Source organism: Arctopsyche grandis, chromosome 5, assembly GCF_051622035.1.
Source record: "Arctopsyche grandis isolate Sample6627 chromosome 5, ASM5162203v2, whole genome shotgun sequence".
In the NCBI taxonomy this organism is placed as follows: domain Eukaryota; kingdom Metazoa; phylum Arthropoda; class Insecta; order Trichoptera; family Hydropsychidae; genus Arctopsyche; species Arctopsyche grandis.
Genome location: NC_135359.1, coordinates 10,951,430 through 10,967,170, shown reverse-complemented (window position 1 = coordinate 10,967,170; position 15,741 = coordinate 10,951,430). Strand labels below are relative to the sequence as shown.

The following is a 15,741-nucleotide window of genomic DNA, read 5'->3' as shown; positions in this document are numbered from 1 at the left end:
AGTGAAAAATCCATATCCTGCTATATTTAAATAGAAAAAAAAGTAATTCCCAAAATAATCAAAAATTATTATATATTGAACATTATATATCCACACAGTGGATAAATGTGTGGATAAATAGACAATGGATTTATATATAATGTGTTAATATGTTTATGTATAATAGATAATGGATTTATATATTATATGTATATATAATAGATAATGGATTTATATATTATATGTATATATAATAGATAATGGACTTATATATTACATATATGTATGTACATATTTGAAATAAAATTTTTGTATAAGTATTATACGTGAACTAGATAATACTTATACAAAATATATGTATAGAATTTATTTAGTTGATTATATAATGACACACGATATATATTTTGGTGAGTATTAAAATAATAAACACACGATATATAGTTTGGTGAGTATTAAAATAATAAACTAATACAAAAAAAAAAAGTTACATTTAAAAAAACCTTTCGTTATTTGCAAATTGTTTGCTTTCAATCATCGTTTGTGTATATATACTCAATATATTATTTAATTTAATTATGCAAACATACATATGCACACGTTTGTAGAAGCAAATAAACTTCCAAAATAGACGCGGTACATAAATTCAAGAACGAGTGTATTAACTTTGAAACGAAACGTTTGCAAACTGTTCTTCATACTCCGAACAGCATGGCTCTGATGGCCAGTTATAGTCGTAAAACTTAATCAAACAGCGGTGTTATTACACGTAGTTCTAGTTGAAATGATGTTTTCGATAATATTATTATTCAAATTTAAATTCATAGCTCACCTGTTCCCATTACTGGACTTACAGGAATGATGGACCCACTTCTGCTCTTGATTTTAACACTTCCTGTCCTGACGGCCTCGCCTGATATAGCTGCCGCTGTTGCTGTTTGTAAAACAGCAGCTTGACCTGGAGGCAAGTTGTTATTCTCCAAAGCGTTCTTCAATGCTTGATCGGGAGCAACTGGATCAGAGGATGTTCCATTTTGGAAAGTGACAGTGGATGTTCCAGTTGGAATTTTCGAAGCCAACGTGCTGCTCACAATACTAGCTTTTCTATCATGGAGGAATCGAGAAGACACCGTTAATTTTCCATTTTCCAATCCTCCGTGAGTGTATATCTGAAAAAAATGACATTCATCCATTCATCAATTTTTTCAACCTTTTCAAACTTCATTCCCGCAAACTCATCAAGCTCGCATATATAGTTCAACTCCATGGTCGAACTATCGTACTGGCCGTATTTTTAAAAAGCTCATATTCGTGTAAAAACTAACAAACCCTTCAAACTTTGCGTCATGATATTAATTAAACAAAACTGTATACGTATATTAACGATGTTGCGGAAAAAGCTGCAATATCCTGGGAATACATTGACTCAACTTTGGCACGCTGGGGTATCTGAGAGAACAAACTATGTAATATTATTGAATAATTGATCGAAAGTCCGGATAAACTATTCTGTTTGTTCATTAATAAACAAACAAATTTCCGAGATGATTTTTTTACTTCCTGGAATTTACATATATTTAATTTTCAGTATAATATATAAACCGTAAGATTTTTTGACCTTTGTACATACATACATACATATATAATAAAACATCTAATTTTTCTCCCCAAATTTATTATGCATAGTTACAATAGCAGTTCATAAAACGTTTTGGCTCGATTTTATTATTAATGCCACGTAAATTTGATTATGTAAACGAATAACAAACCCTAAAAGCACACCAGATATGAAAATATTTCCAGAAGGCGATAAAAATAACTTTCAAATTTCGGTCAAAATACATTAATTCATAAAATGTTTCATTTCATGTAGCTTTCAAAATAAACTTCATATATGTACATATGTATCTTATGTAAAATATTCAATTACACCGAACAACAAAAAATCTCGTTTTTTACTTACCGGAGCGGAGGCTCTTAAAATTGGCTAGATAATTAATTATACGTATTTGAAAGCAATAAAAATCAATTTAAATCAATAGAAAAAACATCTGACAATCGATTCTAGTACTCACTTTTGGCACAGCAATACTAAATTTTTAATTAAAGCCTGCAAAATCTAAAAATCTGTAAATATTGCCCATTTTTTTAAACACTCATATTTCTTAAACAATAGCAAGCCAAAAAATTATTGTCATATTCGAATTCAGTGGGTCAAACTTAGTAAAGATTGACTTGTTTCCGCTCCTTTATTTATTTTTTTGTTCTCTGCCATGAAACCAACTGAAAAATTATTGATTCAAATAATCTAATACTAATCATTTATCTGACAATCTGATTTTTAATATAATAGCAGTATAAAGTTTATTAAGTAGTCATAAAATGTACAGCGATTTACTGTTTAATGATAAAATTCAACCCATTAAATAATACGACATTGAGTAGAAAAATAAATGGAAAATGCATGTCACGAATATTTATCGCTCAGAAATCTACATTTAATGTAAAACCGTCCAAGATTGAACCCTTTTGAGAAAACCCTCAACATTCGAAAAATCCCAACGACGAATCCGAAAGTGATTTAGCGAACCTTCTTTCATTTACAAATGGAAAATTAATGGAATAAAATACACGTAAGACATAACGACCATTTTATCTAGGTAGAGTGCTGAAGTTGACGATAACATTTCGTACATTACAGGGGCTGACCGAAAGTCGTGAATTTTTTATACCCTTCCGGCTACAACCCATCTTTCACTCTTTTCATATTGTATACGGCTTGTACGCTACAGCACCGATCCCTTAAGCTTGAGACTTATGTATGTCTCAATGCTACCCTAAAATCTATATATAATAACGATATGCACGAAAAAACAAGTTTTACAACTACCTTCGGTGGGATTATGAGATACGTTTCGACTTTGTGATCTGCCAAATAGCCTTCCCTGGAGGCTCCATCGCCAGGCTCCACGCCAAATCTATCACCGAGTTGTAACAAAGTTGCTTTGGTTATATGGACCCTCCTGAAAATAATAATAGTTTGAGAAAAATTGCTCAATGAACTGTCATCATCAAATCATCGATATATGTACATATATCAGCGGTTCCTGAAAACAGTCGGCAATGCCGGACATGCAGGAATGAATGATTTACAATCATAAAAATAGAAATATTTTTTATATAATTAATAAACATTATCTTAATTAATCATAGTTGATGTTAATATTTACAGTCGATGATCGAAAATCCGGCAATCGATACCATTTTCCTCTGATCCGGCATGGATTTTGGAGTGCATTTTTAAATTTACCGCGTTAGCACTCCATTATATAATAAATAACTTGAATTTGACACTTCAGAACAGCTCGATAACGATTCTTTATGTTGCGGATAAAATTGAAAGTATGGTAAGAAAATTATATTTTTGGAAGTTTTGTATCGAAAATGAAGTATGAAACCTTACATAATTTCGTATCTGAAAATATAAGGTTGTTTGTCTCGGGATATACGTGAAAAAATGATTGGACACTTAATAGGGCTGAAATCATCTTTTACGCAGTACTTCCCCAAACCTGAAGAAGCAAACAATTGGATTTCAAACACCTTTGATAATGAACATTTTCGTTCAGCTATGTCATTATCAATCAAGGAAAAGGAGAACTTGATTGAACTTTCAAGTGATATCATTTTAAAAACAGAATTAAAATAAAAGAAGCTTATTAATTTTTGGCTAGATATTAGGGAAGAATATGAACAGCTTGCTGACAAAGTGCCTAAATTTCGGTTACCGTTTACTAGCACTGAACTGGTTGTGAGAGCTTTCTCTTCACATATTTTTATAAAAGACAAATATATTGAATGCAGCTCTAGACATAAGGGTATATCTCGTATCATTTGGATCAAGAAAACAGAACACTTTTTGATTTAAACCGTTGATAAAGGCACGATGTGATTTTTTTTTTAAACAAGGACTGTTTTCAAAATGAAAGTCCACTGGGAATATTCCTCTGTATGAACGAATGAACAATTTTTCACAATACAATGCACGGTGAGAATTTCACAAATGCACCTAGCAAAAGAGCACGCGAGTTGGATTGGGAGTCAAAATTGGAAAAACGCTTCTCTTGAATATTATATATAAGATTATTTTTTAAAATATTGTATGAAGACAAGGATTCTCGCAATATACTTTTGATCTACATATTTACACTAAGTAAATTTTCTTTCAATTTAATATTTCCAATGACAATACAATATTACATTGAAATTAACCCTCCCGCAAAAAACTTATTTACAGAGTCTTTGAATTGCTAACGATTGTTGTATATGCTATTTAAGAAAATTTGTTAAATTGAAACTGTTAAATTGGCCCCAATATCAATTAGTCTACATTCAATACTTACGTTGAAAGTGTGAATTGAAGTGTTTTGACGTGACAAAATATGAAAAATGAAATATTTATAACCCTTTTACTTAAAATTTACTCTTACACGATACTATTTTATCAGAGGAAATAAAGAAATTAGGATGGAGTGCATTTGGGTGAATGAAAGCCATTTTTAAATCAAAAATGCCACTTTGCCTGAAGAAAAAGATCTTCAATCAATATGTTTTGCCAGTGATGACGTATGGATGTGAAATTTATACATTGACAGCCAAAATGGAACACAATGTCGATAGGAAACGGTATACGTGGATGAGAAGTATGTCAAGGGTAGTTGATAAATGTGTGCAGTGGAGAGAGTAAAGATATGGCAATGGGCGGGTCATGGACGAATGGTCGAAAGGTGGACAAAAGAAGTGCTGAAATGATACCCGAGAGAATTTAAAAGGGTGAAAGGAAGGTCTTAAGGAAGATGGGTGGATGAAATTAGAAAAATGTGTGGGGTGAGATGGATAAAAGTTGCGCAAAACAGAGACGTATGGAAGTGTGTTGGAATGGAATTCATCCAATAGTGGATGGTAAATGATAATGATTTTAGAATTTCGCATATATGTATATGTAAGTAATAACACGACACCTATTTTCTAACATATATGAATTTTCGTTTATGAAAAGTTTTGCTGATAAAATTATAATTTGTAGGTATGTACCATTAATATTATTATGCATGCATATTTAGGTAAAATTTCAATGATAAAACATGTATAGTATATAATATAAATACAAAATGAAAGAAAATCCAATAAAAAAACATAACACATTTTTGACATTTGATATTTTTGACTTGCACCATTACTCATAAATATTTAAAACAAATTACAAACATATGAAATGTCCGTCTAAAGACAGCGATACATTTTAAACGTAAAATTTTTACATTTTATAAAGTTCGTTCAGCATAAGAAAGGTGATGAGCGTTCCGGTCGAGTGCCAAGAAATTTTTAACATTCGCGCAATTTAATCCCATCAAATGGATCTTTCTTTATTTCAATTTAGAATTAAAAAATATACATAATATATAAATACCCAGCTATTCCTCCCGACTCCATGTGGTTGGCTAGGGTCACGTCGTCGCTCCAAACGTCGAATTGCCATTTTCTCAGTCCAAGTACTCCACAAAGTACGTTTCCCGTGTGTATTCCAATTCTCATGTCTACGTTGAACCCTGTAGCTTCCCGAATGAACCTTTAAAATATTCAAAGAACGTTCAGAAAGCCTTGGCGAAAATAAAAATGTCAAATATTCATCGTATATTCCAAGTATTATATACATATAAACAATTTTTGTTTAGCAACAAAGACTAATACTTTCCTTCCAAGAAAAATAATCTAAGGCCGATGTTAATTTGAAAATGTTATAGTCAAACTCTTAATATTAAAAACCTCTTATTATATATTTCAGAATGTGGGCGAAATTTCGATTGGAAAAATATTAAACATATTACAGACTTTCAAGAAAGTCTTACCGAACGACATAACGTAATAAAAAAGCGATTTAAGCTAACATATTAAATAACTATTTATTTTACATAGTTGTTACAAACACTACATATTTCAAATATGAACTGATAAAATAAACAATGATATAAAATATTAACCCAACCATTTTGTAGTTGCGATCTACTTTGTTCCATAATTATATAACCTATTAGTGAAATAAAAATACATATGAGAGATAATGTGAGCCTATAATGCAAGTATTATAAGATTTTTTCGACTTTAAACAAAAAATTCCACACTTTTTCTGTTTGACTTAATTCACAAATTGTTTTCATTTATTTTTATTAAGATCTCGGAAAATCAGGCCACCCGTATCGTTATACGTAAAAATATTATTTTTTTATTTTATTTTATTTTATAGAACATGAAAATCGCCTTATAGATTTCTCCGAAGCGACGAGTGCACTTATACAGATACAATACAATCAATTTTATTTTATACAATGCGAATTCATACAATCATCCACAGTGACATTTATGGAGACATTTTTCCAGCATTTTATAATCAAATTGGCGAACCTCAAGATACTGAATAACTTGAGATTAGCAAGTTAGGAACCGTTTCAATGAAAATCATAAAAATTGGGAAACTCTGATAAGAAACGATCGACCAGGAGTCAGAAACTAAGGTCTAGCCAGCAGCGGATCTCTAGTGGGACTTGAACCCGTGACCACTCTACTCCAAAGCATAATATGCTAGCCACTAGTCCACGCCGCTGGTCATACGAAATATTTCTCGTAATGAAGAAAAGTGGAATTATTCCACTTAAAAATATAACGGCTCATAAATGTATCAGTTATTAATCACTACAGTGTTGCGTGCGTCTGAGATGATTGCATGTAATTGTTGTGGCTTTCGTGAAATTTTCAAGAATTAGGAAACTTAACGTCATGATTCGCGCTGTCAAAGTTCGTATTACAGTTGTCGGAAATTATTGTCGGTTAAATGCGTAAATGGAGTAATCTCCATGGGCGTCTCTCTTTCTCTCCGTTGCTCTCGTCTGATTCTGTATGATATATAGTTTAATACGTGCGGGAAAGTCTCCTCGGTCGGGAAAATTTTCAACACACATTTGTATGGCTCTAAAACTTCGCTGGAAAATTCATCCGTACGTGAGAAACTAATTTTCCGCATTTACGCGTCGCACTAGTTCTTTATTCGCCATGTTTAAACGTATGCAAATTCGACGCAAGCTACCGACTGAAAATAAATCGTATGCACACAGATTGTAACTGGATTGATTTTAAAGATTTCGGTTTATACGAGTACGTTCGAATAGGTGTATAATATGGTATGAAACAAAATTAAATGTAATGCTTAATAATATCATACATATGTATTTACACCGAGTATAAACCATTGAATTTTTTATGTTTTGTGTATGTACGAAGTGTTATATATTCAAATTTTGTTGTACGCTTGAAGAACTTGAAGAAAAGAGGGTAGAGGTCGGAAACCTTTTTATATTGCCGATGGCTAGCTAAGTTACAACTTTACAGCTTTGCAGAGACTGGTGATAAAGTTTCATTTTTAAAAAGGACGTTTCCAGTCAATGTAACCTATTCCTTTAGCTTAAGCTATAAAAGACGTTCTGTATCATAATGAATACGTTAAAAATTGTATAAATATACAAATTGCACTGCCGCCAGCCAGTTAAAGTTTGTAAAAACCGTAATTTCCACAGATTTTCTATTCATTTTAACACCGTATTAGTAGTATATATTTTTTTAATTCACCTCATAATGTAAACGGGGTAATTAACCAGCAGAATAGACTAGTGGGTAGATACAATGATTTGAAACAAAGTGGTCACATTTTCAAATCTAATAAGTAATGTGTAATCATGGTATTTGGTACTTAGGCACAAAATTTTGATGATGGGTATCGCTTTGGGTTAGTATATAATAGATAAATAATAAAGAAATACATATAACCAGCGGCGTAGACTAGTGGTTAGCATATTATGCTTTCGAGTAGAGCGGTCACGGGTTCGAGTCCAACTAGAGTCCCACTGGTAGCCAGACCATGGTTAGTGACTCCAGGTCGATCGTTTCTTATCAGAATTTGCCAATTTATCTGATTTCCATTGAAACAATTCCAACAAATTGGCAACCTTACCCATTTTCTCGCAAATCTCGAGTTTTCAGCAATCTCAAATTTCGCTGAATTCTATAAAATGCTGCAAATTTACCAATTTGACCACGTATGTCTCTGTGGGTGTTAATTGATATGTATTTAGTTTGTATAATACTAATAGCACTTGTATCAAATGTACTATGTTTCTGGCCGGGAAGGCGCATTGGTGCTACCTATTAGGCCTTCCTGGTATAAAAATGATAATAATCTTAGAATATGAAAAAATATCTGAAACTATTTGGCGCACATTTCATATGCCAGTATTAGGATCTTTAAGCATTTCAATGTACCCTAATGTACAATCCAACATATACATATGTTTCGTGAATTTAAAAAATAATGACCTTTTATTGAATCATAATAAAGCGTAAGAGATAAATTTTTCTTGCATTTAATTTTAAGATTTTTTTTTACTACGTACGCTAATTACCTACAAATTGGTTGATCTCTTTTTTATCTCGTTGTTCTGATTAGTTACATTTTTTACGAAATTTCATTTTCTGATTAGTGTCAGTTACAACCAAATATGTATATATATGTTTAGGTTATAATACGAAATTATTTTAGTTTTATTTATGTCTCAAGTACTGCTTTTGACTCGAAAAATATTGCTTCTTATCTTCAATCACCCACTCAAAATGATCTCGTTCATTTAGTTTAACACTCGCTTGCGACACCCTGTACATCAAAGAAGCTTGCTGAATAAACATTCACAGTTCGTTGCTCGTGTCTGGTGGAAATAATGAAAAATGATATCATCTTTCGTATTCTAATCGGGATTTGTACGTAGCGCAGAGTGAAAATGATGGACGATCCTTTCGGTCGGAAAACTTCATTTATTTTCATATAAGGTGAATTTAATTAAATTTAAGCGAACACCGGATTGGCTTTTGGCCTGAGTTATTATTTATCAAATGCAATGGCCATATTGCGAATGTGTATGTACATAAGTTCTCGATCTTTTATTGCCTCTGCCGAAGGAAACTTGCGTTCAATAACGTCACTTCTACGGACGACAATACAAGCCAATAACAATCGTAAATAAATAAAACGAGACTCTCGCGCCAGGATCGTGGATATAAAGGCATTTATTGCCTTGGAAAAATTTCCTTATACTTATTTTTCTTCCATAAACAAATCACAAAATACAAAAAAAGTTCAATTAAAAAGGTTAAAACAATATAAAGATACTACAGCCAAACAAACAGTTGTGCTTTTTTATAGAAAACAAATTGAATATGAAAAAAAATCTTCAAAGAAAAAGAAAAACAGTTTATATTTTCATTAAACGATTTTTCGATCCTTGTCTTTTGTGTATTCTACCAAGCTTAAAACTAAAAATCCTTGGATTTTAATCACATGTAATATACATACGTACTAAATACACAGTAAGTGAAAATTCACGGAGTCTGAGAATTCGGTCTATTGCCTAGTAAATTTTGTGGCAATTGAGCCTAATGTTACCCTTTGTGTTTCCCAAACACACAGAGGTGAGTTGAATAATAATCAACGCATCACTTTACTTGATTAAAAGACGAAAACTTCTGCTTTTAAAACCACCACTCTGCGGGGCGAAATAATACGATGAATAATCCTACAATATTTAATACCTATTCGTACCCTTTGTAATTTTTGAACGCAGCCACGAGTAATTTAAAATATAGAATTAAATTGAAAATAAATTCACACTTCAAAGGGTAACTGTGAACAACGTAGTATGGTTAAAATGGTTTAAAGCTAAAGTTTCCAGTCTTTGATTTCACCATTTCCGAGAATAGAATTATGGTCCAATTCTGGCTAGTTGCAGTAAATCGGATTTGCTAGTACTTAAGCAGAACACTATACATATAGCTTAAGTTTTACATAGTTTACCACACTTATACCTGCCTTAAATAAATTAAAACGTTCTTACCTTATAGCTTCTATCATTTGCAATCCCATTTTGACACAGTTGTAAGCGTGATTCGGACGAGAGACAGGCAAACCGGAAACGCAGTAGTAACAATCCCCGAGAATCTTGATACGCATACACTTGTTATCCTGAAACATCAAATTCATATAATTATCCAATTTTATGATAGAAAGCAAAACCCATATTCAGCATGGCTGTTTAGTGTGTCTACTATCAAATCGACGATTCACTTTCGAAACAAATTTATATGACATTCAATTGAACCCAATTTGTTCAATATTTGACTTCGGAACATTTAGCGGAATCATTCTCAATTGTGTAGTCAATAGTAGGTGCAATTGTATTAATTTTGTTGAATATGATTTATCAAATGAATAAATTCCATCGCTTGATTTTTCTCAAAGGTAAAATGCGGCCTACATTTATTAATAATTCAATGAAAGATGCGGAAACCTCTGTAAAATAAAAAATACACGCGCTCCGGATGATATTTTGCTCGAGATTTTTTTTCATTTATTTATGTAACATTGGAAATGTATTTATAATACTAAATGTATATTTACATATGAAATAAATTATATTTTTGTAAAAAAATTAAACCTCAAGATATTTAAAATCAACGACATAAAAAAGAGCGACCAACATGTGATATTTATTTATGAAAAAAATGTGAGAGAAAATGTCAAATTCGTTGGTTGCAACCATTTTCGAAAAGATCAATCGAAGACTTCAATAATAATTCAACAGAAAAACCTTCAAAGGACACAATATATAGTGTATTTATTTTTATTTATAAAAATTAAACTCAGAGTACTATACAGCCTCTCAAAACCTCTACAAAACCCCTCTCTCCAAGTCTTAAGAGTTCACAAACCCTATGTAAAAAATCCGTTTTTAAGTGAATATTGTTCCGTTGAAGCATTGTAATTTTTCATGTTGAATTTTATTTCTGAAACACTTCTTTTGTCCTCTCGAGTGAGAAAATCCGACGAAAACGTGTTCGTTTTGTTTTATTCTGTGCATTTGAAGTGACGACTCACATTGGTAGCTGCAGCCGCGTGCACAAAACTTGAACGAAAATCCAGTTTCAAAGAAAGGAAATTGAATTAAGTACAAAAGAGTAAGTATATACGAGAACTGAGAAACTGAATTAGCGACAAACACTCTCGGAAAGTTTCCATTGGGGGTAAACCCGATACTACAACAGTAAAACAATATTATGAATCCAATAATGAATCCTAATAAAAATTCAATCCTATAGTTAAATATAGAGTAAACTTACATATATATAAACTAAACTAGTACTTAAGTAAACTTCTCTTTATTTAAAACATTCTCAACTTTCAAGAAAATTTCTATCGTTTCTGGAAAGATCTACAATGTTATAGAAGACAAACGGGAAAACCGAGGATGAAAACCTTTTCCAATATAACTTTACTGCATTAAATACACATATGTAGTATAAATTTTCAACATGACATGTCTGCTATATTCGGAATATGCCTATAATTGAATATAAACAAAAATATTTGTATATATTCTAACGTCATTTATTTGTAGCCTACACGCTAAGCAGCTTCCTCGAGTAACTTTCAAGTACCCGATTTCAGTCCCAAAGCTCTTTGAAAATGCCCTGAATGCCGTAAGCTCCTCTCAAGTTTACTTTTCATATATCCACAAGTAATTTTAGAGCAAGCCGCAAGTTACACAAGGAAATATTGCACTTATATGCAGCATATGTCATCGGAATGTAAAATACGACCCCCCGGGGAATTCATACGTGAATATTCACCACCTCTAACGGCTAAAGTGAAGTCACAACTCAAATGGGGGAAGAGAAGGCATCTCAGGCATCCTGAGATCCTGAGAATATCGTACATATGTATGTATATGTAGTTCGAGGTTTTCCGCAGAATCGCATTGAAATGTATTAACATTGAGATTTGCGTCAATTCTAAAGGAGTTTATTGTCTTGAAAATAATTGTCTTGGAAATGTTCATATTCATTTCAGAGTGGCAACAAATTAATATAAAGTCTTTAAAGTCTTGAAAAGCTCTGAGTTTGTTGTACAATAATAAAAATTTGAAATACGTTAGTGTATTTTTTGCTACAACATCCTTTTTATTTCTAATAAAACGACTTAAAGAAGTTTTCAATGAATCTAAAATATTAATTTGTTAGTTAGACAACATACAAGTGATGAGCCAAATAAAAAATAATAAAAAGTTTATTAATTATATTGTAATACTAATTCGATTTGAGCCCAATGAAAAATTGATTTGTCCAATTTTAATAAAATTATGGATAGTAAAATTGTATTCATTTGGTAATTCTGAATGTCAAAGTTTGTATATATTTTATTTTATACATATAGTACGTATGTACATATGTATTTGACATTATGTATATAATACATAAAAAGACAATATCAAAATAAATCAGAGCGACCCTCTTTCAATTTTATAAGAATACTTAAGTACTTTTTCTTCAACAAATACATTGATAACGTACATATAATATTATATAATGTAAATTGAAGCAGAGTATATTATGAAAAAGTCCTTTTTAATTTTCTTATTCTCCTTCTAAATTATAATAGAATTCTTATTTAATTATGTAATTTTAAAGCCGTCCTTAGCACAAAAACATGTTTTTTTGATTTTTCTTTCATGTTATTTTCTTAATGAAATTCTCGGTTTAAAATGTGAAATTATGATAGAACAAACTACAAAAATTTATAATATCCACAGCTTTTATGAATGATTAAAAATCGCTTTAATATATATAACTGGCATATTTTCAGATGAATTTTTTCTTGTAAAATTTATCGTATCAGTTATATATTTATATCATATTTATATAAATGTACACTCAAACCGGACTTGCTGTGTAATTCTAAAAGATGAGAAATTTCCCAGGCTATAAATTCGGATGCGTGAAAATGCGAAGCATAAATGAAATAAATAAATGACGGATATAAAATCGAATAGACGGTCCCTTATCAAAAAGCATTTCATTAGAAATTTCAACATACATATGTATATGTATGTTGAATATGACATATGTATACTAGGTACATATGTATACTAGGTACAAAATATTTATACTTATACAAACCTGAAGCAATAATATTTATATAAAGTAAATATGAAAAATATAATCTCGGAAAAAATAGCCGTTAGTAATAAATTTTAAAATAAAACGAATATAAAACAAAGAGAATAATGTATTAAATATTTAAGCACTTTCAGAATGCACTAAATGCACTTTCTGAAATAAAGCGAACTTGCACGGGCGAAAATTTAATAGAAAAATTATTCTTCAGAAGAATTCTAAGAAGAATTTAACAATGCAGAAGAAAAATATGTTTCATTTTTAAAAGGAACATAAAAACTACCATCCGTCCAACTTTCATAATGCAACTTTTATACCTTGGAAATATCATGTAATTTTATACGTTTTTAAACAATTTTAAATAATAATTTAATAGGTCTCTAGATATCGTCGTAACGAGATTTGACTGTGTAAACATGAAATCCCATATAATTTGTATTCTATACATACGGTATGATATAATAATAGTGAAATAAAAACACTGACTTGCGCTAGCTGATCGAACCGTCCGAAAAGCTCGTTGAGGGTTTTCACCAGGTCAGAAGCGCTCAACTGTTCCGACAAGGGGGTGAAATTGACGATGTCAGCATACAGTATGCTGACGTTGTTGTGCCTCTGAACATACATCTCGTGGAAACGTGTCTGCTTCGACGAAACATCTTGACAAGCGTCGGCCATTTTCAGCATTATTGATCTCTTCACCTGCAAAAAAAAATAATTTTAGTATTTTTAAATAACAAATCAGTTTGGATCGACATTGAAATCAATTGGTTTGACTTCTGATATGTTTGAAATATTAATTCTTAGAATCGATTTCATTCAATTTAATACCGATTATTCCTACTAGAATATTACCAAAAGAGTGGTTATCGGTTCAAAGTCCAGAAAACATTGAAATTTTATACGATTTTCTCAATAATTACTGCTGGTCAGATCTGAATGATTATAAAATCCAAATCAAATAGTTTTATGTTAACACTTTACAAGCGGGTAGGTCGCGCGGCCAACCTGAAAGGTGAAAGCGGGCATATTTTCGCGATATCGCAGATTACTTTTGACACTCACTAAAATTCATATAGGATTAATTAAAATTGAAATTAACAACCAAACAACCAAAATAACCGTAAAGGTGTAACCGTAAACCGAAAAGGTCTCACGAAGACTTACATCTGGATTTCATTCTGGGGTGAAATACTAAGAAACAAGACAAAAATTGAAAAAAAAACGAGTGTGGCATATGTAAAATACATGTTGCAAGTTTAAATGGTTACACGAGAAAAAACATATAGAACAGATGCCTATTTTATCATTTATTTATTTATTTATTTATTCTAAACAGACCATTGTGGCATAACAGGAATTCCTAAAGCGCCACAATGGTCAAAAAATTATATGAAGTATATATCTAGTTGCAGAGATGGCATTGATTAAAAATATTTTAAAGAACACGAGTTTTCTCTGGACCCGCAGTCCAAGCATAGACTACGTAAACACGAGAATTCTCGTGATCCGCCATCAAAGGTTGGGCACTCAACACGAGAATTCTCAATACCCGCTTGCAAAGTGTTAAGATTTTGTCAAATCTAACTTTACTGTTTTAATAGTAACCAACTAATATTGGCTAGCCTAAAGATTACTCTCATAAAATCAGCTTGGAAATATTTATTGAAAGTTGGCAAACATTATAATTATGTTTGGGATATGATTAACTACTATTTTTCCTATTGTGTAATAAATGAAAAAATAACCAATCAATTTTTTTCAATTCCTTTAAAATCATACTACAAATGCCATAGCAAATAATTAACAAACTGCACGTTTACAATTGAACATGCAATACATGCAGTACGATGTGAATCTATGTTCAATTTTCTAATATTTAAATTGCACATTTATATATGCATATCATCAGATAGCTAATCATAAACATTATAAATACTTGCGGATCTGATTAATGGAATGCCGATTAAATTTTCAATTTTGTTTGTTGAAATCACATGTTTTGCACTTATAGTATTTCAAATACTATAAACCTCTCAACATTACAAATACTGTATTTGTAATGTTGAGAGCTTTGTTTGACATGCTATTTGTCTGAAAATTTTACACGACTGACATACTCGTAGCAATTAATTAAATATGAAAAAGAAAACATACGAAACGAGTGGAATGTACACCTCTTTAATATTATACGTAGTACATATGCAAAAAAAATATTCGGAGTGTATTTTTTTCAACACATACAGAATTGTGAAAAGTAAATTAAAGGCGAAACGTGTTTTTCAAATTGAGCTAAATTACACGAGCCTTTTTCAGACCCGGCTGGTCAACGGATAAATTTCATCTCGTTAACGAGGCTGCTTGTTTTACCGGTTAAAAATGTGTGTAAAGCACGCCTTCTAAATTAAAAATAGAAAACAAGTTATGGGTATGTTTATTTGGCATGCGTAGGTATCTTAGATATTTTTTTTACATATCATAAATCGATCTGCCAGTCGCAGATGATTCCGATTTTGATAACTTCCAGAGCGCCGCTCGATCGATTATAGACTATTTTATTGTAAAACTTATGTATTATGCATTAAAATTCGGTTCAAAATCAAATAAGCGCCATCTGAATACGAGGAGGCTTGGATCTTATTAGAAATTCGGATGTCT

General features: G+C 31.3%; 1 protein-coding gene across 1 annotated transcript in view; it reads right to left on the bottom strand.

The window, feature by feature from the left end:
* The window catches only part of Ac76E (adenylate cyclase type 2 Ac76E), a 94,317-nt gene that overhangs the window by 3,472 nt on the left and 75,104 nt on the right, over window positions 1–15,741 (bottom strand). Inside the window, exons 6-10 of the mRNA XM_077431600.1 lie at window positions 13,570–13,785; window positions 9,969–10,096; window positions 5,447–5,605; window positions 2,867–2,999; window positions 809–1,145 (exon numbers count right to left, since the gene is read on the bottom strand). Of these exons, the coding sequence (XP_077287726.1) occupies window positions 809–1,145; window positions 2,867–2,999; window positions 5,447–5,605; window positions 9,969–10,096; window positions 13,570–13,785 (973 nt within the window). The remainder of the gene's footprint in view (window positions 1–808; window positions 1,146–2,866; window positions 3,000–5,446; window positions 5,606–9,968; window positions 10,097–13,569; window positions 13,786–15,741) is intronic.